Below are 27,552 nucleotides of genomic sequence, written 5' to 3' on the forward strand. Positions count from 1 at the left end.
CTCTTTAAGGAAGTATGTAATACAACGTCATAGCTTTAAATGTGGCTAAAATATGAGGACTAGAGCTCAGATCTTAAAGTTCAAATGATACCGGGCTCAATATTGTAGACGCTGTTCCTGTATGAAGTCGTAAGAGCACTTATTCCTGGTTTTGTGTCACTGTCAGGGAGGGGGAAGCTGCAAATGACATCAGAAAGGAAGATCTTGGCCTGTTACTGTCACATCTTCCCCTGTACAGCCTCTAGGAGTCCCTGCCTCTCTGTGGAACTTCTGTCCCATACTGAAAACCTGATTACAGTACGGGACAGTTGTCTGGCAGGGACTCCTAGCATCGTACATAAGTATGATGCTAGGAGCCCGGCTCCCTGCAGTGTGTTCGGTCCGGGACTTGCGGCTGAAATACGTTCTGTCCATTACGGACCAAACAGGCTCGTGTGAATCCAGCCTTAAATTTTGTTTTTATATATATTTTCTCTGTCAGGTTTTTTTGCGGCGGAATCGCTGCGATCCTGCTGCAAAAAAAAATAATTCAACATCTATTTGTTGCGGGTTTTGCCTCCCCATTGAAGTCAAATACAATTAACATGCTGCGGATTAAAAAAAAGACAAACACACCATATCCATTTCTGAGCCTTTTTTCCAATTAGCGCTTACATTTTCTGCAGTATTTACGCTACGTGTGAACTGACTCCATGCCATGACGCAGATTTTTTTTTTTTTCCCGGCTTCTGGATTGCAGAGATTTTTGGTCTCTTTATGCATAGATCTTTACGAAATCAATAGAAATTGAAGACAGGCATAAGCGGCATGCATAAACTTTGCACATCTTGAACGTTTTATTTTTTTGTATTAGTATCTGTTTGGGTCAGACTTAGACACAAACATGGATTTTTATGCATTTGTTTAAGAAATGTTCCGCTTTTAATGTAAAATTGCATGGCCGCACCCATGATTGTAAAGTGCTAGGTGGCATTTTACAATGTGCCGGTCTACTTTTAGAAAATATCAGTATGGGAGTATAATGATTTAAAAATTCAGGTTATATTTTGTGTCTGTCAAATATGTGAAAATATTTTTGGAAGCGAACGGATTAATATATTCCGGTTATAAGTTTATAGTCGTCCTGGAACCCATGTTTAAAGGGGCTGTCTGGGACGATCAATTGATGGGTCAGCCGTAGGATAGGCCATCAATGTATGATCAGTGGGGGTCTGAAAACCAGGATTCCCACTGATCACACATTTCCTTCGTGCACATAGCTCGGCTGTGTATGAGGCCGAAGGCCTCATGCACACGACCGTAGTGGTTTTCTGGTCCGCAAATTCCAGGACCATGTTCCGTGAAATGTCCTCCGCATTTTATCCGTATGTAATCCGCAAAATGCGGATAAAAAAAAAAAGCCTAGGTAAAACAGGATGACGACAGAACTCATTCCCGGTCGTCGCCTAGCAACACTTCCGCAAACTGCGGTTGACACACGGAGGTGTACTTGCATTTTCCACGGGCCCATTGACTTCTATGGGCATGTCCGCATCGAATTTGCGGGCCGTAATAAGACATGTCCTGAGTTTGTGCGGCATGGATTTGCGGACATGCGTGGACCCGTGAAAACACGGATAGTGTTTATGGGCCCATAGAAATGACTGGGTCCACAATTCTCCCGTGGATTTTCGGGGGAATTGCGGACGCAAAAACACGTTCGTGTGCATGGGGCCTAACTGTCAAGACAAGTTTCAATGGTTTTTTTTTTTCATCCGCAAAATCTGACAGAGGCAGAAGTTAAAAGATGTGTGTTCAATGAAAATCCTCATGTGATGCTACAATATGTAAAAAAAAAAAACAACAAACCATGCAGACTACCGGTTTCTTTTCGGCATAAACTAGATATACATGGTCATAATACTGGGCTGTGTATCGGTCTTTGCATTGTTTTAAAACCAAATACAAGTTGTTCACCAGGTACGTATATTTATTGAATTATAACATCCACATACCGGTAAAGTAAACCGTTTTCAATGGGTTGGAAAGAAAAATACTTTGGTTGTATCAAGCCTATAAAATAATTTGGCATTTTAGTTTACAATTTGGAGTAACTGAGGTATTAGATTTATTTTTAGCAGTCTGATCGAAAAATATTCCCCCCCCCCCCCCACTCCTATAAAGTCCAGGTCTTCGTTCTTGTATCAGCCATGTACTATAAACTAACATACCAGCATCACTTGTATATAAGCTTGAAGACCGAAAAACCTACATATATAAAGTGTACTGTCACACGGTCAAGATATTGAGGTTTGAAGCAAACCTGAAAATTAAGAGATTAACAGAGTTGAGGCAATATCCTATAGGCCCCACATGTCACCTGCAGAGTTGTGGGATTCTTTACGCAGCTATTAACATGGAGGCAACACTGGCCACCTGCAATTTTCATTTTTCCCAACAAAAATAAAAAATAGAGCGTACGCCATCACACAGCTCCGCATATTTGTTTTTCAGACTCCCTGTGAATATGACATTAGGAAAGAGATATTGGCGCTCACTGCAATCCCTACGTGTTCAGGTCTTGAGTGGCTGGGGTTACATACAGATTTTTGTACTACAAGGAATGTAATAGCGGTCGCAGTTAATCAGAAGACGTATATATGACTTAGGAGATTTTCATGTGACTGACAAGTGAATATTAAGGAGACATGTTTAAAAAAAAAAAAAAAAAGATGCAAAACTGTTTTGTGCAACTTGCGGCTCTTCTGCGCCACAAATCTATGTGCTTATTAAATCTGCCCCTATGTTTGTTTTTAGTTTATTGGAGAAAAAAAAAGCATCGGAGTTGTCCAAACATGGTGTGAACTCCGCCTTAGGCCTCATTCTGACGTCAGTCTTTAGTAAGTATTTTGCATCCGTATTTAAAAGCCAAAATCGGGAGTGAAACTGAAAAAGTCTAATATAAAGATTTTGGATCCCTTCTAGTTTTGGCTTACAAATACTGAACAAAATACTGCAGTGTGAAAGAGGCCTTAGGCCAGTTTCCAGGAGCCTAATAGGGGTGAACATCCTGTCCGGACTGGCTCATGATATGAGATCTACGATGCTGTTAATGTAGGTGGTTAGATCCATGTTCAGGCTGAGATTTTCACCGACATTATGTTCATGTGAAACCTGCCCCAGGCCTCCTGCACGCACCGTATTATGGATCTGGAATGTGGCGCCCATTGAAATCTGTGCCTATACTGTACCTCTGCCTTTTCATCCTAGATTCTGTAGATCAGGCGGTATACAGCAGTGCTTCCAGGGAAGATATCACTGCCTCATGTAACAGGGACTCCATGTGCTGTCAAACAAGATCTGTGCTTGCCATGTGTATAAACTTAGTCTGTGTATATCCCCAGGCTTAGACTGGTTTAACACATTGTAATATGTCCGTATTTTAGCATTCATATTACAGCCATAACACTTGGACCCTCTTTTGCAGGTTATACTAAACGGAGCTCAGATCAAGATCACCATCGGGTTATATAGTGATCTAAGTTTAGTTCAAGCTCTACAATTCTGCTGGTGCTGTGTAAAACCAGCCTCAGGGTCCATTCACACGTCGTTGCAGTTGAGGCGCGGTTAGTACCGCATTGAAAAACCAGATCCAAAACCGGTATTGCGGTTTTACCTCGACTTGGTGCGTTTCTAACCAGACCTCAACATGTTATTGGACTCTTAGAATACGTTTAAATGCGGCAAAAATATTCCCCTATGGATTTTGCCGCAAATTTGTGGCAATTATGCAACTAATCTGCTGCATGTGTGAGAGTTCATACAGTTGTGGCGGATTTCGCAGGGAACTTGCAAAGGCTGAAATCCAGTGAAAATCTACGGCTTCTCCACAACAGAATGGGCATGTGGCGGACTGCAAATGAAAGCGATTTTCCACATCGTGTTTTTCTGCACAGTCTATAAACTAAAAAGATATAGAAACCACAGAAAGAAAAAAAAAAAAAGGTCTGCTGCAGATTTCCACAGCAAATCCACCATGTCTGAACGTGCCCTTAGATTTCAATTACTTACGGGTTGTTCTACAAGTCACTTGATACAGAGGCTGGTGAGGAATTCAAGTTTCTTGCTGGTCTTATAAAATATAAGTTAAGGCACAATAGTAAAAAATTCTAAGTCACTTGTACAAAAGAAAAGAGCGTCAAGTCTTCATTAAACATTTTGATATCCTTGTGGCTTTCTATACAAGCAGTAGTGCTGAGTTATAAATACGATGTCAAAAATAATGGAGAACAGGCCCAAACCAAACTTTGTGGGGTCACCAAATATTAACTTCCATTCATCTGTTGAAAGAAAAGAGATAAAGTCATTGTGAGGCCATAGTATACACGGAAGTCACAAAGCTTAGAAATAATGCGCTGATCGCTATTAGGATCGTTTTTTAATTTCTTCAACTGAATATTTTACCATCTTTTTATTAATGCTGTATTCCCTTCCTAGGAAAAAATCCTCAATGGAATTACTTTCCACAATTTCTTCTCTGCCGGAGATGGTCACAGACTGGTTTGACTGACTGTACTTAAAGAGGCTCTGTCACCAGATTATAAGTGCCCTGTCTCCTACATAATGTGATCGGCGCTGTAATGTAGGTGACAGTGGTTTTTATTTTGAAAAACTAATCATTTTTTAGCAAGTTATGAGCAAATTTTAGCTTTATGCAAATTTGTTTCTTAATAGACAACTGGGCGTGTTTTTACTTTTTACCAATTAGGCGTTGTACAGAGGAGTGTCTGATGCTGACCAATCAGTGACCAATCAGTGTCATACATTTCTCATTGTTCCAGCCCATTGTTACAGTGTGATTGTGCAGTGAAAGAAGCTAGGCTGGAGCAATGAGAAGTGTATGATGCTGATTGTTCGCTGACTGGTCAGCGTCATACTCTCCTCTGTACAACGCCCATTTGGTAAAAAGTCAAAACACGCCCAGTTGTCTTAAGAAACTAATTAGCATAAATCTAAAATTGCTCATAACTTGCTCAAAAATGATCGTTTTTCAAAATAAAAACCACTGCTGTTATCTACATTACAGCGCCGATCAGATTATGTAGGAGATAGGACACTTATAATCTGGTGACAGAACCTCTTTAAGGCTGATACCACATGCACAGTCAAAGATGAAGCATGGAGGATAAGAAAAGAAAGACACCTCTTTTATAATGTTCCAGGGGCTGGTTTCGGACTGTCATAATGCGTTTGTTTTCTAGCATCCGGTTTACAGCTGCAATACCCAGTCATCCTATGGTGATCTAAGATTAATTGAGAAGAATCACAGGAGGTCCGGGTAATGTGGCAGTAACATGGCAGCTACCATGCAGCAACATTACGATAATTTGCATAATAAACCTTAGGCTGACGTTCTGATTACTTGCCTATAGGTTATCTGTAATTTACATGAAGAAATGTGACTGATAAAAGAAGGGATAATTGGGAAAAACGGTCAAAATTGAAAAATGTTTCACTGATCTTTATCTTATGTCTAGGCCAGCTCTACTGGAATTTGAGCTGGGCAGTGATATTAAAAAATCCCGCTAGATAACTCTACCCTTTTACTCTGCTCAGTATCTGCTGCCTACACTCTTCCCTTTGTGTCTTATCGGAGGCAGTACAGGATGCCTGTTCACATCTGCATTGGCGGCTCCGTTTCGTGGCTTCAGTCACAGATCTGGTCCAAAATAACAGAAACCCATTAAAAAGTCAATGTAGTCCGTCAGGCACCGATGGTATCAGTCATGCACTGGAACCGGCTCTTGCGCCATTTTTGTTCTGCTCCTCTGATGTGTACAGACCATAATTGTGTCACTAAACCTCTGGCGATCTCAACCTCCTGCAATGTACACTGTGGAGCAAGTCATATACATAAGATAGCTGTTGCTGATAGATCTCTCTCCTGACACCCCATTAACACGCTTGTTAGGAATGTCCGAGCACGCTCGTGTACTGCGGGAGGACAAGTTGCTGCAAGACACCTCTGCCAGCGCTCGCCTTTAGGGGAAACAAAGGATTTGTAGGTTGAAATCCAATATACCTCACCTGTGTTTTCCCCAGCTGGGCTGTTCCAATAAACATTAGATTGTCCCCAGGACCTGCAGACATTTATCTATTGGGCATGACGATCATTGTCTCAAATATATTTACACCACCGACTAGGAAACTAGCTATGAAATTATTATTATTTCCTGTTAATTAGAGTGGCAAAATATTCCACAGTGTTGTACAGAGATTGTTACCATTCACCCCAGTCCCACGTCCCCAATGGGGCTCACAGTGTAACACACAAGCACTAGGCCCAATTTTATAGGAAGTCAATTTACCTCCAAGTATGTTTTGGGGGTTTGTGGGAGGAAACCAGAGTATGGGGGAGAACAACCAAACTCCATTCATTAGGGAATGTGAAAAACTCCTCACTAAATAATTACAATAGAAATGTCTGCTTCCCTTTTATGTGAGAAGATAACCTGAAGTTTATTAAAATGTAATTTGCCTGAGCCGGAGGAATTCTTTGAATTTCCTTGTACAGAATAAATGCACTAAGCTTGTGTCATGCCGCAGAGTTTACAGATGATCCATAATGGAGTATTAAATGGGCCGAGCCAGAGAACAGGATCCCGCACACCATCCTTAGGCCTAATTCACACGAGCGTGTTATACGGACCTATGTAATTCATTGTGACCGTTCACACAGCCGTTGTTTCAACGGACCGTGTGAAGGCTCAGTGGGAATATAGGACATGTCCTATCTTTTCACGCATCCCTCCATAGACTCAACTATGGGGGGGGGGGGGGATGCGTGACATCGCGTCCCGCAGCGCTGAGCACGGATGCACCTTGGACAGTTTTTCACGTGGGAGATGCGCCACGCTCGTGTGAATTAGGCCTTACGTTGTGTTATTCGTCACACTCACCGTTATTATAAGACTGTAGAAACATCTGAATGATACTGAAGCTGCCACCTGTAAAATCAAGCAACACATTTCCAATGCTCCAACCCTCTGTGCTTTTCCGACGGAAATTCATGTAAGCCTAAGTGACAAAATAAATCAAATCTAACCATATCACGAATTATATAATATGACGGTGTAGGTTTAGGTTACATATGTTATCACTGCTACCATATACATGCCTGTCCTGTTAGTAGTCCACCCGCTATAGTTTCTCAGAGTATAGGCCCCGTTCACATGGCCGTATTTATAGTCTATATGGTTATATATAAATATATATATATTTTAATTAAAACACAAACAAACATGAACTTGTGGATTGATTTCCCAATCATCCTCCCAATGAGATAACTGCAAGGAGATTTTCCAACATCTTGTACATACAAAATGCCAACACTGAACGATCGGCACAGCACGTCAAAAAGGAAACTGGACTGCGTCAGCCAAGCTTAAATGCCATATGTACAACCTATTACAGGGATGCATTTTCAGGCAACGCTTCCTAGGACTTTTAAAAGGGGTTTTCCCAAAAGGACAACCCCAATACATAGGCTCTATCAGGGTACATTGAGGTCATAGACAAAGATCCCTCACTCGGGACCGCCTTATATTGGCCAAGGCAGAGTGCCACTGCAAAGTGTAGCTTTCGCTCTGGAGGACTCGGAATGACCGGGTATTACATGAATTCAACGTGCAACAGGTAAAACTACATTTGTATGAAATATATGCATGCAACTACGTTTCCCCAGTGACCACGGCGGGGGGGGGGGGGGGGGGCGCGTGGTGTGTGTGTGTGTGTGTGTGTGTGTGTGCGCGCGCGCGCAGGTATGGTTATCTGACGCAAACTGCACATGGACCGAGTTAACGTGCGCACATCAATGTGACAGCTCGTTGATCGGCGCTCGTTTGCGTCTTTCACAAGGAGCTAGTTTGGGGACGAGCGATAGTTACTACGATCGCTCGTCCCCATACATTTCCATAATGTCAGCAGCACGTCTGTTTATACAAGGAGATGTGCTGCCGACAACGATATTTCTTGCAGAATAAACGATACAATCATCCGATGAACAAGCGTTTGCTCATTCATTGGCTGATCGTTGCCCAGTTTATACGGCCATGATCGGAGACTAGCATTCTGTGGACACTCATTGGCCCGTGTAAAAGGCCCTTTAGATGGACATTGACACCACTATTAGGTCTACTCCGCTATTTCTAAGCAGAAAAGAGTTTGTCACCTAGCCTTCTTACAACCAATATGGCTGCCACTAAACTTCTCCAAGGTTTTCCCAGACTTTTGGATAGAAAATCTGTTAATCACATAGGGATAGATTTTTCCACGCAACTACTGCTCCATATTGAGGTAGATTCTTGGAAAGATGGGTGACAAAAGTGACTGTCATGGCCGCCATAGGGAAGAAGCAGATGGGATGAATAAAATGCTACATAAACATTTTTAATACACGGTCACCGCGGGCAAGCCAGCACTTCTATTCATGACTGTTTTGGTTTATTTGAGGTGAAAATGCTCCGTAAGGGTTCCTGCAACTTCTTACCATGTGCCTTATTACAGAGTATGTTAGACTTTTACAATACAAGGTCATTTATCAGAATTATATGTTCAGTATAAGTTACCTGTGGAAAGTATTTAATCAATGTAATTGCCAGTTTTATATAGGAGAAGCCGAACAAGAACTGAAGCCAGTTCACTTTTCCAGCCACGGCCACAAACAGCACGAAGAAAGCAAACAGCCAGGCAATGATCAAGACGCCAACCGCCACTTTAGAGACTTTCTGGGCACCTCGCTGCAAAAAACAGAGGACGACAATCAAACAGGACTATTCATACCAGGTGTTAATAAACATACAGGGAGAATAAGAATATGCATTACACATGGGTGGTGAAGTGTAATAGCCCCAGTCACACTGAGAACATTAAAAGGGGAATTCCAATCTCGGACACTTTTCTCGTGCAACACAAACACTTTTTTTGTATTGGCATCGGGTGGTAATACGTTCCGGTCACACAGAACGTATGAAACTCCAAAGATACAATAATTAACCCCCAGCCAATGATTTGTGGCTGTTCCACTCCAGACCTATCTCCATTTCTGGACCTAAAAGTTTATTATCCATGTACAGAGTTACATGTCTAATGTTAAGGGGGAGATACATTTAAAACTAAAACAGTGTCTGTCTTCTCTGCGCTATAGCGAAGTCCTATATTACACAATCGACACATATTTAGCATCGCTATGCACGGGATAATTAAAGGGTTAATTCCTGGGGTATATATTATTCATTGAACAAGCAACCTTAAAACTGGGCAGGACAAAAAAATAAAAAAAATTCCTGCTTGTGATTATTTTTCCCTTCACAAGTTCTACAGAATTGAGATCAGCTCCAATTTTAAAGTGTAGCTAAACATTTGACAAACTTCTGACACGTCCTAGTGACGTGCCAGAAGTTTGGATTGGTGGAGGTCCAAGTACTGAGACTCCCACCGATCGCTAAAACGAAGCAGCTGAACTGCTCGTGTGAGCGCTCAACCGCTTCGTGTCTGTTCGGCTTTTTCTGGAAACATACATTTATTTCCGGAAACAGCCGAACAGACACGAAGCGGCTAATCAGATGCTTCGTTTTAGCGATCGGTGGGGTCTCAGTGCTCGGACTCCCACCAATCCAGACTTCTGACATGTCACTATGAAAAAAACAGTACTCACATATAAGACCCTGTTCACTGGATTTTGCAGGCAGACAAAAAAAAAAAAACGGCCTCAAAATGCCTTCAGCCATTGAAATCAGTGCCAAAAAACTCAGTGTGAACTGTGCCTAATTGCATTCCTCACTTGTTTGTTTACGGAGCTTCCTGCTGACACTTAATTCCCCAGAATGCTCTGCACTGGCTAAACATAGCGCATGCGCTGATAAATCTCTATTATCTTTATTAGAGGTAAGGAGGAGTTCACACTGAGTTTTTTTTACACGGAAACCGCGTCGAAAAACGTGCAAAAAAATGGCCAGAAATACATCCCATTGATTTCAATGGGACATGCCCTATATTCGGGTGTTTACGTCTCGGACAGAGAAAGGGTACTTTGCTGTGTTTTTTGCCCGCTGGCCAAAAACCCAGCGAGAACTCTGTGTGAACCCTGGAGACCGCACATGCACGTTTATTGCGGTTAAGAATATAGACCCCCGAAACATCTAGAGGCAGAAGAAAACGTGACATCACAGGTCACGTGGTGTGCAGGGAGAGCCGAGAATTGGGGCACTTTTGAAAAGTAAGAAAGTTACGATGTAGTGTGGAGTAAACCTGAGGTTTATTGACCACCTTTCACACTTGCAGTATCTAGGTCAGCATTTTGCATCAGTATTTATAAGCTAAACCCAGAAATGGAAAATAAACAGAAAAGTAGAATGGAAAGTTTCGTACTTCTGGTTTTTGCCAACAAGTACTGATATAAATATGCAAGTGTGAATGTGGCTTCAAGGGTTGTTGTGGATTCATTTTTCTGCTATTGGCCATGTAGTAAGAAATCATGTTACCGTATTTTTCGGACTATAAGACGCACCTGACTAAAAGACGTACCCAGGTTTTAGACAACAGAGAATAGGAACATTTTTTTATATTTTACAAAGAAAAAACTATTGGTTAAAAAAAACCTATTTTTTAGGTTTCACCACATTCTGAGAGACATAACTTTTATATTTTTCGTTTGAGCGGTGTGAGGGATTATTTTCTGTGGGACGAGCTGTAGTTATCATCACTTTTTATTTCATTCTTTTTAGCGCTATGGTGACCAAAAGACAACGATTCTGGGGTTTTAATTTTTTTTTTTTACGCTGTTCACCATGCGAGTCAAATAATGCTATATTGTAATAGTTCTGACTTTTACGGACACAGCGATATCAATTTTTTTTATTTTTACATTGTGCTTGGGGAAAAATGGGAAGAGGTGTTTTTTTTTTAATTCTTAACTCCTGAAAATGTACCTAACTTTTTTTTCTTACACATATCTTAGTTCCCCTAGGGATGGATGAGTTATGGAAACAGCGTAACTCGCTGAGCTATGCAGTTTCCATAACTCCCATAGTAGTGAATGGCAGTTACAGAAGCAGCGTAGCATGCTACTCTTTTCCCGTAACTACTATTCAGTTCTATGGGTGTTACTGAAACAGCGTAGCTCAGCGAGCACTCGGCTGTTTCCATAACTCCCGACCACCTAACCAGGAAGTGGCCGGGAGACAGCGGAGCCGGGTAAAATAGAATGAGGTTTAGGGGGCCCAGTTCTAGAGATAAGTGCGGGTTAAGAAGGGGTTAAGAAGCGGTCAAGGGGCCCGGCAGCGAGTGGTCAGGGGGCCCTGCACTGCCGGGTCTCTTAACTGCCAACTATAAGACGCAGGGACTTTTTAGCAAGATTTATTCTTGCTAAAAACTGCGTCTTATAGTCCGAAATATACGGTACTTTGAAATTGATTTGTATTAAAAAAAATCTTCACCTTTTATATATTCTGTCATCAATGTGCCAGAGATCAGCCTGTAAATGCCCCCCCCTCTCTCTCTCTCCGTATATGGTACAAAGAATAGCCCGGTACAGCAGCCATATGAACTCATCACATGGCCACTAATAGTATTAGATACGGCTCCGTACAAATACCACGGCAGATCTACATGATTAAGTGACCACGTGACACGCTATGCTTTGTACAATGTATTAATAGAGAAGGGAGGCCATGTGTGGGCTGAGCCGCAGCTGCAATGTCCATGAGCTTTGTCTGGTATTGCAGCTCAGCCTCACTGTACTGAATTGAGCGAAGCTGCATTACCAGACACAGCCCATGGGTAAGTGTGGCGCTGTTTTTGGTAAAAAGAAAAAAAATTACACACTTTTGCCTTTTTAAGACAATTTCTTTAAGGAGGGTCAGGTCTACAGGAGTTAAAAAAGAAAAAACCCGGAGTGAAAACAATGCCCGTTAATGTCTTTTTATGCCTGGAACACAACTTTTGGAAGAATATAACCAATGTCAACACATTTGCCATCTCTCTAACAGCCAGTTGACAATGACATTTCAAGGAAATCTAATAAAATAATCCACTATTCCTAGTTACCTCATAAATACAGCACTGAACTATAGTAACAAGTGTTAGGAGCACCGCATGTAGGCTAAAAAATACATCATTGGCTTCTACTGGGATCACACCGTTGGGGTAGACCTGAAGAAATTGTTCCTGTAAAATAAATACATGCACATTTAGTATCGGGGCTATACGTTTACATAAGAAATAACGAACCACACAGAGCACATACCCGAACAAACGGGATCCAGAAGAGGCCAACGTTGAAGACACTATATGCAATGAAGCCGGTCAGATTTAACGCCAAGAAGTCAAAACTCAGGCCCACAACACTAACCAGAGAGAGGATGTGAAGACACCATATTTAATATATCCAGTAATCAATAATATAACATCGTATTCATAGAATCTCTTAATATTAAAAACACATGTTGTAATTCTAAGCGCCTTTTTAAACAGGCCAATGATTGGACGAGTGTTCATAGGAACGCTCGTTCCGGATCATTGACCTGAGTAAACAGGGCAACGATCAGCCGATGAACGAGCAAACAATTTATCAGCTGATCTGCTCGTTAACGGCCAAGAAAATTGTTGCTAGTCGGCAGCACATCTACCTGTGCCGAAATAAATCGAAATATATGGGGATGAATGGTCGCAGCAACGATCGCTCATCCTCGTACATAACCAGTCATTGCTCCTTGTCAAAGGAGCAAGTGAGCGCCGATCAACAAGCCGTCTCGTTGATCGACGCTCGCTTTCACGGCCTATATAGGGTCATGTAAAAGGACCCTAAGGCTCTGTTTACATCAAGCAGCTATCTCGCGGTGATCTGTGTCTCAGATCGGTCATGTTCACATTGGTATCTTTTCGCTTTGTTTTTAATCTATGAAGGATATTTTTGTAACGGATTCCATTGACTTATAATGGGTCAGTTGTGTTTATTTTATTTTTTTTATTGGGTGAAATAGGGAAGCAGAATACACTGTTCTCATCAGAAGCAATGGAAAGCTTCACCGATTTTATAAATGGATGAACAAAAACACGGAATGTTGTATGCAAACGGAACGACATATGACAGGACTGGCTGTGTGATGTGGTCTGGCTCTGACATAGCAATAAATGGGCAGCGCGGGGGCTCAGTGGTTAGCGATGTTGTCCTGCAGCACTGAGGACCCGGGATCAAATCCAACCAAGGGCAAAGTTTACATGAAGCTTGTATGTTTCCCCTATGTTTGTGTGGGTTTAACCTGGGTTCTCTGGTTTCATCACATACTCCAAAAACATAGCGATTGGTGAATTAGTTTCCTATAAAAATGGCCAATATGTATGTGTGTGTGTGCGTGCGTGCGTGCCTGATAAAATTGCTATTCCAATTAGGGACTAATGTGAATGTGTACGTTTCTGTACAGTGCTATCGAATATGTTTAAGCAACAGGAAATAAATGGGATTTTAATTTGTGTTCACGCAGAGATGTGATGTTTCTAGGACACACAAAGGTTTTTTTTTCAAAGAGCAGATGGAAAAACAGAGCCAGATAACACTGCATGTAAAAGATAAAACGAAGGGATCATGCACACATCAGTTATTTTCTTCAGTGTGATTTACGTTTCTTTTTTGTTTTTTTAACGGCTAGCACATTGACCCATTCATTTCTATGGGGCCATGAGCACATACACTTTTTTTTTGCGGATCCGTGTGCAGAGCAGGTCCTATACCGGTCAGTTTTTGTGGATCGCTCTCACCTATTCTATTCAATGGTCTGTTAAAAAAAGAACGGACCGCACACGGCTTCCATCCGTGTGCGGTCTGCATTGTGGGCGAGTATTTTGCAGCTGTATAAAAGGATGTGTGTATGAGGCCTATGGCAGAGAGACATATAGTAAACTGGTGATCACCTTTTCCTTTTCCAGTTCTCAAAAACCTGTGGGTAGAAAGACACCGACCAGGCCAAGAAATATATCCAGCCAATAATCTGCTGAATCACTTCCACCGCTACGCTGTGGATCACAAGGAAACGTATTCTTGGCCTGGAAACAATTAAAAGTGGAGAGGTTATAGTGTCATGGACACTGCGGACATGTAGCACTTATTTATTTTTTACCTGCGAGTTCATTTTCCACACGCAGTGGCTGGAATATTTCCTATAGAAACTTTATTTCCCAACAGATAACAGCTGATCGCTGGAGGTCCCAGCAGGGAGACACTGTGATCAGCTTATAGTCAAGGGACCTTTCTAAGGCTTCGTTCACATCTGCGTCAGGGCTCCGTTCTGGCGTTCCGTCTGAGCTTTCCGTCAGAATGGAACCCTGACTGAAACAAACGGAAACCATAGATTTCAGCGGTGACGGATCCGGTGTAGTCGACTATGGTATTCATTCCGTCAAAACTACGGAACCCTTGCACAACGGAGACAAATTGAAACCATTTGCACCGGATCCGTCACCATTGAAATCAATGGTGATGCAAATGGAAACCTATGGTTTCCGTCTGGTTCCAGTCAGGGTTCCGTTGGGAATCTCAGACGGAACGTCAGAACGGAGCCCTGACACAGATGTGAACGAAGCCCAACAAGTAGGGATAGTCTAAGTGGAGAACTATGCAACTACCGGTAAGTAGGGGGGGGGGGGGAGAGAGAAGTATGTGGCCCTCATGTCTGACCTTTGGGTACAGATGCGAATACTTTTAATGCCAAACTGTATTAATGCAAATTTTAGCTTTTTTTTTTTTTATGCACATAGAGAAGTGACAGCTAGAACAGTTTTTCTTGTTCAGATAACCAAATTATTTTTTAAATTGTTTTCTACCATTTTCATATAATTTTTTTTCTCTTTGGTGTAAGCAATGTAAAATACGGAATAGTTAATGAATGGGTACCTTGATACTATTTCTATTATTGTATTCATGCCCGCTCTTCCTATGTGCAGTTCCAGTGAAAAGCTTGTGTAACAAAAAGCAGAAATGAAACAATAATGCTCCTTAAAAAACAGAGTGTACTTAACCCATTGTTGTGAGAATTATTGCTGCGCAGATAAGCAGTGACCTGTCCCACGTCTTCTGCAGTCACATTAAAAACAGAATGATCCGAATTTGCTAACAAGATAATCTGAAGGCAAATCGAGAAAACATGTAAAGACAAGATTTACACAACAACTCAATGTCCTGTTATATTTTTACTACCGAAATACTGTTATATAGACAATTGGTAAGCTTTATATCAAAGTGGAGGATTACGTACACAGACAGCAATACCCTGAAATAGCGTATACTTTTACTGTCAGAATTGCTTAGGAGAGTTCTGATAATAGAGGAGGAAATAAAATTCCCTGCCAATGACTTAAGGGTGTATCAGCAGAATCCAGGCCACTGCATAGAGCAGCCTGTATTCTGCACACGGCTCAGTCAACATAGGCTTTTATGACATTCAGAAGTGAATTCCATTGACTTCCCTGCTCTATTATCAGATCACTCCAGCTCCTGCAGGGAACATTACTAATATTAGAAATATAAGAAGTACAAAAAAAAATTAATTAATAAATAAAAAAAAAAATATATATATATATATATATATATATATATATACATACATACACACACACACACACACACACACACACACACACGAAAATAAGATGGGTTATAGCGGTCGAATACAATCTTTAAGGGGGTGTTCCCATCTAAGGCTTCATACACATGACCGTGCCCGGACAGCCGGCCATTTTTACGAGCCGTACTCCCATTATAAAGTATAAGAGCACGGTCCGTAAAATGAAAAAATAGGACATGTCCTATTTTTTTGGGCAGGTTTCTACGGCACGGACACCCTCCCGTAGACATACGGGAAGGTGTCCGTAGGTCATAGAAATGAATGGGCCTGTAATTACGGTCAGTAAATACGGCAGATTTTACGGCCGTGTGCCATGGGGCCTTAAAGTGTAGCTAAACTTTCAAACAAACTTCTGACATGTCAGAAGTTTTGATCGGTGGGGGTCTGAACATGGAGAACCCCCACCGATCTCCAAAACGAAGCGGCAGAAGCGTTTGGGTGAGCACCGAGCCGCTTACTCGCGGAAAGCCGAGCAGTTGCTGTACGGGCCCATGGGCTTTCTATTGAGTCTGTACACGGTCACATCAGCTTTCCGAGAAAAGCCGATCAGAAACCAAGCGGCTCAATGCTCGGTCTCCCACCGAACAAAACTTCTGACATGTCACTATGACATGTCAGAAGTTTGTTGCAAGTTTAGTTACCCTTTAAGCATTTATGAAATTTCCACAGGATATGCCAAAGATGCCACCTCTGGGACACTTACCTAGAAAGTTCAATGAAGATATGGCCGTGAATCAGCGAATGGGGGGTGGGGGGGGGGGTCACTGGACCTATTGTCCCAAAGGTGGATACACCATAAATGCTTATTGGGAATACTCCTTTAAGGTAGTGCTCCGTGACAACACAGAAATTCCTTATAAAATTGCAGCACATGCAAGACGTGAGATTTCCTGTTGCTGGTGACTTTTTTCTCATACAGAATTGGGAGGCTCGTAAATCATATTGGGATTCAATTCTATGACCCCCTATAGCACTTTAAGGTGGCTTCATCTAGCATTGGGTTTGTAGTTTACACAACCAGCAGAATAGCAGCCGTCATCTTCTTTACTAACAGAGGTTCTCCATTTAAGCGTTCTACTCAACCACTTTTTAAAATAAAACCAGCGTGGAAATCAGCGGACGGTCACAGGCCCAGCTTCTCTCGCCCCCTGGCGTTCAGCTGTTATCACTGGGGAAAGCCTGATCTAGGATGCTGTAGAGGAAACGTAGCATTACATGTCAGCCATTGAAATGAATGACCGCCATGTAATGCATGGAGACGCCGAGTCTGCCAGAGCAGGAGGCACTCTTTATGGCTTGTCCACACAACAGAATTGCTGTGTATTTTCCATCCGGAATTGTGGACGGAAAATACGGTAGCAGCAAAGTGGGTGTGAATGAACAAATGTCATCCACACTGCGGAACATGTCAGTCCAGAAATTCACCTGCGGCGCGTATTTTTAATTCCGCAGTATGTCAATTACTGCTGCGGAAAGTGGACTGAGTTCCTGCGTTTTTCAGAGGAGAGGTCGCCATACACAGGCTTGAAAAGAACGCAGCAAAACCCGTACCATTTTCTGCACTAAAAAAACGCAGGAAATTGTGCAGTTTTTCCGCAGCGGATTATCTGCTATTTCAAGCGGCAATGCTGCAGAAATTTTCTGCAGCAATTCCGTTACATGTGGTCAAGAGACTCTACAGAGAGTCTCTCCATCCGGTCTAGTGGAGGACACCACTGGGTAGTGGGGCATACGGACAGGCATCGTCATCCTGATACAACTTTTTTAATTTTTCTTTTCCATTTTCTCTCATTTGTGCACGATCACTACAGTCCAGTAAAGAATTTCTTTGCTCTTCAAGTTGTCCATGGTTATAGCCATATATACACCGCTCAGCCATAACGTATAAACCAAGTGACTAACATTGATAATCTTGTTACAAGCGGTGGGGTATATTATGCAGCAAGTGAACACACGCACTATCATCATGGTCTGCAATGAGGGATTCCAGGACTGATCTAGCCGGCAGAGCTTCCCTGTGAATTGATGGGGATATCTTCTCCTCCTCTGTCCTACAGACGGTAACCTGGGTATTGAGCCCCTCACCCCACATGATGCATTGGTTTTATTTGCCGTTGTACATTGCTGATAATCTTGAAACGGTAGGACTTTTTACATCCAGTTCTGTTGCATTATGTCTTACAAGTATTGATTTTGTTTTTTTGACTATTTCATTTTGACTACTAGTTTTGTTCACAGATGAAACTGAGAAAACGCATTGGAACGCAGTTTATTATGTCTATCATTTTAAGTCAATCAGAGCCACCTCTCAAGACATACGGATTTCTTTTTCATCATTCACCACCTCTATCTGGTGGTTGTGGTATGTTTTTGTACGAGTATAATTAAACAAAATTTCTTCATTTGTGGCTACCATTGTTGTGTACAGTTTGAAATTTTTGCACATATTTGCTTTATCTATTGTGCACTTGCCTGTACCTGAAATCCACTATAGAGAATTGGCTAGGCCATTAATAGGGTATCTAGGGTACAGGTTGGAGTCGTCCCTTGAGTAGGGGCATTACTCCGACTAGGAAGGGTGACCTGATCGGGTATACCAGGGTCAGTTATTTTTCTTGTTCTCTCAACTCAATGAACAAAAGAAAAAAAAAACCTCTCCCCTCACCCTTATTATTATTTTTTGCATCATTATTTAGAGGGATAATTATTTTCCCAATTTATTAAAGGTTACGTTAATTGCTGAAAACGTTACTGCTGGCTATGATAGAAAGGAGTCAGAACACACTGCTGCATATGGGGCTGCGTAGCCGCAGAACAGTCAGATTGCCCATGCAGATCCCTGTCCACAGCCAAAAGTGCCTACAATGAGCATGCGAGCAACAGAACGGGATGAATCATGTTTTCCTGTGGACGGCCAGGTGCATGTGCGTCGCTTACCTGGGAAAGAGATGGCACCAGGATGAACAAGAAGGGGAGAAGGCAAGCCAACCGAGCCAGTGTGATGCTCTGGGCAATATTCTGCTGGGAAACCTTTGGTCCTGGCATTCATGTGGATGTTACTGTGACACGTACCACCTACCAAAATATTATTGCAGACCAAGTACACTTGTTCATGCGGTCTGTATTACCTAATGGCAGTGGCCTCTTTAAGCAGGATAATGTGCCCCGTGACACTGCAAACATAGTTCAGGAATGGTTTGAGGAACATGACAAAGAGTTTAAAGTCTTGACAGCCTCCAATTTACCAAGATCTCATCTGATCGAGCATCTGTGGGACGTGTTGGAGAAAAAGTCATGCACTTCTCATTGTTACAGTGTGATTGTCCAGTGATAGAAGTTGGGCCGGAACAATGATAAGTGTATGACGCTGATTGGTCACTGATTGGTCAGCGTCATACACTTCTCTGTACAACGCCCACTTGGTCAAAAGTAAAAACACGCCCAGTTGGTCTTTAAGAAACTCATTAGCATAAATCTAAAATTGCTCATAACTTGCTCAAAAATTATCGTTTTTCAAAATAAAAACTACTGCTGTTATCTACATTACAGCGCCGATCAGACTATGTAGGAGATAGGGCACTTATAATCTGGAGACAGAGCCGCTTTAAACCACATAGCCTAAATGTTTCTTTTTTAGTTGGAAGTTGAGTTGTGGTAGAGGAAGTACAGGAACGGTTAAAAGACAATAAGATAAAACATTAGGTACACATAACATGCCTTAATACAGATTAATTATTCCAACCCCAAGTACCGATCAGGGATTTTAAAATGAAAAACCCAAAAATAACAAATGCTAATGATGTGCCACATCCCTCAGTGGACAGTGTCCTTATCGGTGGCTTGCTAGGGCCATTGGTAATGAACAAGTACATTGAACACAGCAAAGTGTAGGCAGGTTGGCTTAACTGCTACCTGTAGATGATCTGGGGCCTCCTGATCGATGCCATTAGGTCACGTAGTTTCAAAGCCCCAGGTGCGAAGTGCCCCCAGAGGTGTGACCTGGTGAGCACCTGAAAATCACTTGGGGATGGGAAACCCACTTGATTAGTAGAGTACACTTGCACTTCTACTCTTGAGCGCACTCACCTCTATTATGCTCGCTGGGTATTCACTTTGCACATTTGTATGATACATGGATTTCTCCGGGTGCAAAGCCCTTATGGGTTTTCCCTCCTGGATGTCAATCGGTGGGTGGGTGTGGCCATCAGGTTCCTCACCCACCTGAAACCTATTTCCCCATTTTAGAGAAGCTAGTCCTAGACTTTGGATGTGTGGGCAGCAGCCCATGCAAGTGCCGAAGCACAGACGGGTTCTCCCTAAGTTTCGGCAAGGGGAGGACGTTGGGCGGGTAATGGTTTGGGAGCTCTTCTCCTTTCGGAGAGGGGTTACGATAGTCTGCATCCAAGCGGGCACTTTTTTGTGTGGCACTTGGCTGAAGAGCACAATCTCGGGCTTTAAAAAAAGATAAAATAAATACATCTCAGTGAGCCCTCTTAGCCAAATGGAGCGCCAAGATGTGTCACAACACACCCAGACATGTTAGAAGACAGAAAGCCCTTTCCCTTAAAGGGAATCTGCCACCAACACAGACCCCCCTGGACTAAGCAAAAGAGAAAGCAGGAGCTCCTCCACCAGATGAGTCCCCCAAACATCCATGTGGGGAGATATCTCGTTAGGGAAGATTAAGGCTATGTTCACACACTTAGCAAAAAACATCTGAAAATACGGAGCCGTTTTCAAAGGCCGTTATTTAATTAACTAGCGTTTTCCGCTGCGTTTTTTACGGCCGTTTTTGTATAGTCAATGAAAAATAGCGAAAAAAAAATGGCTCAAGAAGTGACATGCACTTCTTTATCGCAGGCATTTTTTAATGCAGACTTTTTTCAAAACGGCCGCGTAAAAAAAACGCCCGTCGGAACAGAATGCCATTTTTCCCATTGAAATCAATGGGCAGATGTTTGGAGGCGTTCTGTTTCCGATTTCTCTGCCATTTACGGCCTGAAAATTGGCTGGCAATAAGCCGTGTGAACATACCCTTCTCAAAACTAGAACAATAGAAAATTGCAAACCAATCAGATTACTGTTTTATTTTCACGAAAGGGAAAGTATTTGAAAAATTTGAGCAGGAATCAGATTGTTGCTATGGGATAAATCTCCCTCAATGGGTTTGGAAATATACACCACAAGTGCGGATACTTCACCCAGCGGTGGTCAGCCTTATGCCCACACATTACTTACTTCTGCTGGAAGACGGACAATTGTTTTGTTCTTTGAAGAGTATGTAATGTTGAAAGTAAAAAGCGCAGTTTCATTCAATGGGGCACTGTAAAAATAAAAAATACAAAACATACGTACAAAAGTCTGGGCGCAATTATGTAAGCAGAAATGTTAAGTTCACCACTATATCCTTCTTTTTAGTAAAGGATTTAATAAACATACTGTCACTATTTTGTAAGTGTCATTCAGTGCCTAGCATTTACCAGTGAGAAGGGGCCTGTTACATGGCCCGACATGGGCCGCGTAAATGAGACAGGGATTATTACGGGAGATAGAGAGAAAAAACGCAATTCAGTACAGGAAAAAAACAATTTCACTGCATATATTCAAGGAAATGGTCCTAGATTATCCACGCTCATTATTGACAAGGGGAATGGTAACGCTCAGCTGCCAATTTAGGCTAGGGCTTAATGGTGACTTTGGCTGTGACTTTTGTTCCTAGCTTAATTAATTTCCAGGAGTAATAACAGAGGAACAGCACAATGCAGAGTTCAAAGAAAAGGTGCTCCAGAATGGTTATTGTGGGGAATACGATTATGTCTTAACAGATACTATAAACAAAGGGTGGTGGCCATTTGTAAAGAGCAGAGCCCGTTTTGGCTTTTTCCTGCCCCCACCCCAGATGTGTAGGAACTGCCCAATCCTTAAATAAAGCGTTGCACTTTTAGCAAAAAAAAAAAAGCGTCCTCTGCTTTTTACGGAGCCCTGCAGCCCCCTCGCTCTTGCCATCTGTGGAGATCTGACATTTGGGCTAAGATATATCTCCCCCCACACAAACATTTACAAAGCACAGCACTTACTTTACAGCAAGGCTTAGGTTTTTTAAACTTCCATTTTCCATGGTAACAACTTCTGGGATAGAAATCCTGTGCTCGGCAACGAACCACACAAGTGATGGGGGAACATCTGCACCTGGAATTCAACAATATGTTCTCATAGTACCAACACCAAGCAATGTCACTGCTGGCACAGATGGGGTTAATGACGTCACCGCTACTTACCGCAGAATACGAATAACCTGAATAAGAAGAGGGCGAGTATTGGGGACTTTGGATTCAGTGTTCCTTCCATGGCTGTATGGCTTCTCCTGACCTGTGGAGCAGAAATAGACATCATACATTATAACCTTATAACCCCTCCATCTAGAAGTACCCACATAACATCATATGACTCAAGTGCCCGGGCTGCCAGGACCCCTGGGTGGTCTGATACCTGGAGCAGTTAGATTGTATAAATGGATTTCATTTTTTGAGCTACACAACATTTACATTAATTCTTACTGATCTGAAACCGTCCAGCAAAGGTATTTATCGTGCAAAATACGCAGTTGCGCGGTGATTCATTTTGGATAAAACACGCGTTTTAATGCATTCTTAGGCTCCGTTCACCGTGTCGTGGCTTCCATTAATAACAGAAGCCAAGCCGCAGTATGACCAATAACAATGGCGCACAACGGACCCCTACGACTTGAGACAATGTGCTGTCCATTGTGCCACCCGTAGTTCTGACAGCAAGAAGAGCGCTGCATGCAGCTCTATTCCTCCAATCAAATCTGACGGAATTGGCCCCGAACAGAACCTCCAACACAAATGTGGACAGAGCCTAATAAAAAGGCTCCAAAATCTCCATGTGGCTTTTTTCATTAAAGCAACTGGTCATGGTGACGACTCCTTCCTTAAAGAGGACCTGCCACATCATCTAAAACCAGCTGGATAGCTTACCAGCCGCTGCAGCGCTGGTCTTTCTTTCTAGCGGCCCGCGTTCCCCTGCATACAGTCCCTTTAGTTTCCGTGACCTGTACGAGTGGATTGTCATGTGGGTCGTCCCCAGCGCTCAGTGTTAATCTCAGTCACGGACAATCAGACACTGAGCTCTGGGGATGGCTCATTTGACAATGCCGGGGAACGCGGGCAGCTAGAAAGAGAAGACCAGCGCTGCAGCGGCTGCTCAGCCATCCAGCTGGTATTAGATGACGGAGGATGCGACAGGTCCTCTTTAAAGGCAGAGCCGTGTAGTCGATAAGCCAAACTTCCAACTCCGACTCCTTTATAAATGGCTCATATAATAATTAGTAATAACAAATTGACTGCAGTAAAATGGTAACATCCGGCTTTTCATCGCCATCGTGTAAATAATCCGCCTGCTTAGATAGAACTACAAATGATTTTGTAAATTCCTGTGAGTAATTATACAACACAATGTGCCTTATACAATACTAATAATATTTAAGACTTTTATTTTGAAGCCGGAATTGGAGTCAGTATATTTCTATTGACTTCACAGACTTTCCTTAACCCGTTAGTGACCGCCAATACGCCTTTTCATGGCGGCCACTAATGGGCTTTATTCCGATGCTTACGCCTTTTCGCTGGGGGCATCCCTGCTCGAATGGACGAGATCTATATCAGTATCGCTCATTTAACCCCTCAGATGCGGCGCTCAATAGCGAGCGCCGCATCAGAGTGGTTTTGGAGAGAGGGAGCTCCCTCTCTCATCCCACTAACTTCCTTCATGAGATCGCAGAGTGCCGGTGTCTTCTATGGCAGCCGGGGGGCCTAATAAAGGCTCCCAGGTCTGCCTTTAGTTAATGCCTGCTAGGCCGTGCCAAAGGCAGTTGGCCTAGCAGATGCCTGTCCATTTTACACAGACAGGCAGTAATACAGAAGTATTGCAGTGTATTATAAAAGTGATCAGATGACCGCACAGTGAAGTCCCCTAGTGGGACTAGTAACAAAAAAGTTTAATAAAGTTAATAACAAAGTGGGAAAAAAAAAAGACAAACCCACTTTTTCCCCCCTTAGAAAATGCTTTATTATTATAAAAAAAAAAAAAGTACACATATTTGGTATCGTTGCGTCTATAATGACCTCAACTATAAAGTTATTACATTATTTAACCCGCTCGGCGAACGCCATAAAAAATAAAATAAAAAACAATGCAAGAATTGCTGTTTTCTGTGAATCCTGCCTTAAAAAACATGTGATAAAAAGTGATCAAAATGTTGCATCTACTCCAAAATGATACCAATAAAAACTACAAGTCTTCCCGCAAAAAAAAAAAAAAAAAAGAAGAAGACCTCATACAGCTGCTTCGACAGAAAAATAAACAGTTATGGCTCTTCAAATCTAGAGAAAAAAGTATTCTTACTGTGTAAGGCTGGGTTCACACAGAGTTTTTTGACGCAGAAACCGCGCCGCAAAACTTGTCAAAAACGGACCGAAATTGCCTCTGATTGATTTCAATTGGAGGCGGAGGCGTCTTTTTGCCGCGAACGGTAAAACCGTCTCGTGGGAGAAAAAAGGGACATGCCCTATCTTCGGTCGTTTACGCCTCTGACCTCCCATTGACATCAATAGGAGGCAGAGAAAGCGTATTTTGCGGAGTTTTATGCACTCAATGGCCGTGCGCGAAAAACGCTGCGAAAATTGGCGTGCAGGGAGAGGAAAATCTGCCTCAAACTCCCAAACGGAATTTTGAGGCAGAATTTCCGCCTGCAAAAAACTGTGTGAACCCAGCCTTAGGCTGGGTTCACACAAGCGTGTGCTTTTTGCGCAAGCAAAAAACGTGGCGTTTTGCCTGCGCAAAAGGCACTTAACAGCTCCGTGTGGCCTCAGCATATGATGCGCGGCTGTGTGCTTTTCGCGCAGCCGCCATCATTATGACACTCCGTTTGGATGTTTGTAAACAGAAAAGCACGTGGTGCTTTTCTGTTTTCATTCATCCTTTTCACTGCTGTTGCGCGAATCACGCTCGTCCCACGGAAGTGCTTCCATGTGGCATGCGTGGTTTTCACGCACCCATTGACTTGAATGGGTTAAAGGTTTATACCATTATGACAAGCCAGTGCAGCCCCTGTATTCCTGTTTGACACGGTTTTATGGTCCCTTTCAATTAATCAGCAGAGATGACCAGACCATTTACAAAAAGCCCCCGCAAACCTACAGCACTCCAAATGGGATTTCTGCCTTTACTAGGGTGCGTTTAGAAAAAAACGTGGTTTGGTGGTTTTTGCAACAAAGAACACTGGGGGCAGATATTAGCTGAAAGTCAATGCTGAAATATTGAAAGCGGTACAAATATTGCGCTTTTATTCAGTGGCATTATGTTTTATTTTGTCCTACGTTTTTTGGCACAGCGCCACGTTGTTTCAAAACCGCAGCAAGGGTTGTTTTTTTTGTCTTACTCCCATAGACATTCATAGGTTATTTTTAGCACTACGGAAGGGTGTCCGTGCCGTGGAAATGTTCCGGAAATTATGGAACATGTCCGTTCTTTTGCATTTTGCGGGCCGTGCTCCCATACTTTGAAAATGCGTCTGTCAGTCGGCGGCCGGCCGTGCCCGCAATCGCGGGCCGTGATTGCGGGCACGGTCGTGTGCATGGGGCCTTAGGCCTCATGCACACGAACGTATTTTTGTCCTCCCGTAAATACGGGTTCTTGGTCACACGTATTCGACCCGTATTGCACCAGTATTTACAGACCCGTGCCCGTAAATACGGGTCCGGTGTCACCAGTCTTCCATCCGTATTTACGGGCACGTTTTCGCTGCAAAATTGCACTGCGCTAATCGGCAGCCCCTTCTCTCTATCAGTGCAGGATAGAGAGAAGGGACAGCCCTTTCCGCAGAAAAAGTAAAAGAAATTCATACTTACCCGGCCGTTGTCTTGGTGACGCGTCCCTCTCTTGACATCCAGCACGACCTCCCTGGATGACGCGGCAGTCCATGTGACCGCTGCAGCCTGTGATTGGCCTGTGATTGGCTGCAGCGGTCAAATGGGCTGTAACGTCATCCCAGGAGGCCGGACTGGAGGAAGAAGCAGGGAGTTCTGGGTAAGTATGAACGTCTTTTTTTTCTTACAGCTTTATCTATATTGTGATCGGTAGTCACTGAAACAGTTACTGCCGATCGTTTAACTCTTTCAGCACCCTGGACAGTGACTATTTACTGACGTCGCCTAGCAACGCTCCCGTAATTACAGGTGCACACACGTAGTCACCCGTAATTACGGGAGCCCCATAGACTTCTATGGGCCTGCCCGTGCCGTTATTACAGCCTGAAATAGGACATGTTCTATATTTTTCAACGCCATGGGCACCTTCCCGTAAGCATATGGGAAGGTACCTGTGGCCAATAGAAGTCCATGGGCCCGTAATTACTGGCTGTAGTACACGTGTGTGACGGCCGTTAAAACAACAGCTGTCACACAGATGAATGTATTTTTTTTAATTAAAAGTAAAGAAAAAAAAAGACATTTCCCATTTTCCCCCAAAAACAAAATGACAAAAAATAAATGAAATAAAAAAACATAACTGATCACTGCATCCATAAAAGTCCTATTACACCATTATTCAACCCACAGTGAACACAGTAAAAAAAAAAAAAAAAAGTATCAAAAAGCCTCATGTACCCCAAAATGGTACCAATAGAGAAAATACAGCTCGCCCTGCAAAAAACCACACCCTCATATCGCTCAAATCGACAGAAAAAGTTATGAATCCCAGAATATGGCGACACAACACAAATGTTATTTTTAACAAATATTTTTTTCCTTGTATAAATAAAACAGTAAAATATAAAAACGATATAAACTCGGTATCATATCGACCCGCAGAATAAAGGTAACTTGCTGCTTTTAACGCATAGCGAACGCTATGGAATAATATTTTCTTCCCCAACTCACCCCACAAATAAAAAAAAGTTCTAGTTTCGCAGCACGTTACGTGGTACAAATGCTGCCGTGAAAAACTACAACTCACCCCACAAATAAAGAAGCCCACATATGGCTTGATCAACAGAAAATTTTTAAAAAGTTATAGCTTTTGGAAGGTGGAGAGGAAAAAGCGAAAAAAAATATAAAAATAAATGACTGTGGAGAGAAAGGGTTAAAGGAGTCAATGACTTTGACAGATATAAGGTATAAGGTATACAGCTCCTACGGTCTCTGAGACGTTCATCCGCTGCCTCGTGACTTTATTTTCTGTAGGCAACATTTAACCACAATATCACTGGGACTTGCAGGCGACTTCTCAGGACGGGTGGTAAATGTTGGGGTATGTTCACACGCTTAACCAAAAACGTCTGAAAACCTTACGTGTGAACATGCCCTAAGATCGGTGGTGGACTGACTCCAATCCCCGTCCCTTCTCACTACAACATCAGTCAGGAGACATTAATGGCTGACAATCGTAACCAAATGATCTGAGAGTTATGACATCGATGTGTTCTCACCATAACCACAGTCCATGCCCCCTATTTACTTGTACCACCAACTCTCTTCAGTTTGCTATCTAACCAATGTGATTGTACCAGTCACTATGTATCCTTATACTCCGCCCCGTCTACAGGACACCGACCTGTGTGCAAACCCCTCGCGCCCAGTGCTTCCTCTCCGATGAGCTGACCAGTCACTCCATACAGCTCACGAGTTCCTCAATTGTTAGTATTGTCAACAAGCTCCGCCTTCTTCCGTGTTTACCTTATGATACAGGAGTGACATAGATGCGGGGAAAGGAGCGTATCTAAAATCACGGATAGGCGCCATTTTTCCGAAGACCATTTGTACTAAATGAAATGGGTAGGCTTCAAGAAAATGGCCTCGGTGCCGGAGACAATAAACTA

General features: G+C 42.7%; 1 protein-coding gene across 3 annotated transcripts; it reads right to left on the reverse strand.

Annotated features, from left to right (window-relative positions):
* Positions 1-2,106: 2,106 nt before the first annotated feature.
* On the reverse strand, positions 2,107-27,507 carry CTNS (cystinosin, lysosomal cystine transporter). Of its 3 annotated transcripts, none has more exons than XM_075854392.1 (11): positions 27,288-27,507; positions 21,935-22,025; positions 21,734-21,845; positions 20,895-20,979; positions 15,052-15,155; positions 13,948-14,079; positions 12,284-12,383; positions 12,085-12,204; positions 8,607-8,777; positions 6,939-7,056; positions 2,107-4,319 (listed from the first exon to the last, which is right to left on the reverse strand). In XM_075854392.1, the coding sequence occupies exons 2-11, from the start codon at positions 22,002-22,004 to the stop codon at positions 4,189-4,191; spliced, it is 1,143 nt and encodes a 380-aa protein (XP_075710507.1). In that variant the 5' UTR covers positions 22,005-22,025; positions 27,288-27,507; the 3' UTR covers positions 2,107-4,188. The 3 variants fall into 3 exon arrangements, with proteins under 3 accessions (XP_075710507.1, XP_075710508.1, XP_075710506.1); XM_075854393.1 differs by lacking the exon at positions 27,288-27,507 and adding an exon at positions 23,293-23,473; XM_075854391.1 differs by lacking the exons at positions 20,895-20,979; positions 21,734-21,845; positions 21,935-22,025; positions 27,288-27,507 and adding an exon at positions 19,743-20,886.
* Between the last annotated feature and the right edge of the window lie 45 nt (positions 27,508-27,552).

Source organism: Rhinoderma darwinii, chromosome 2 (genome assembly GCF_050947455.1).
Source record: "Rhinoderma darwinii isolate aRhiDar2 chromosome 2, aRhiDar2.hap1, whole genome shotgun sequence".
NCBI lineage: Eukaryota > Metazoa > Chordata > Amphibia > Anura > Rhinodermatidae > Rhinoderma > Rhinoderma darwinii.

Excerpts from the sequence above, each read along its gene's own strand:
- CTNS (XM_075854391.1), bottom strand. The coding sequence starts at position 20,135 with ATGTATTTATTTTATCTTTTTTTAAAGCCCGAGATTGTGCTCTTCAGC. Across the intron at positions 15,156-19,742 it reads ACCCAGCGAGCATAATAGAG|ATTATCTTGTTAGCAAATTC; the intron begins GTGAGTGCGCTC and ends ATTTGCCTTCAG. Across the intron at positions 4,320-6,938 it reads TCTACAGTCTTATAATAACG|ATGAATGGAAGTTAATATTT; the intron begins GTGAGTGTGACG and ends TTCTTTCAACAG.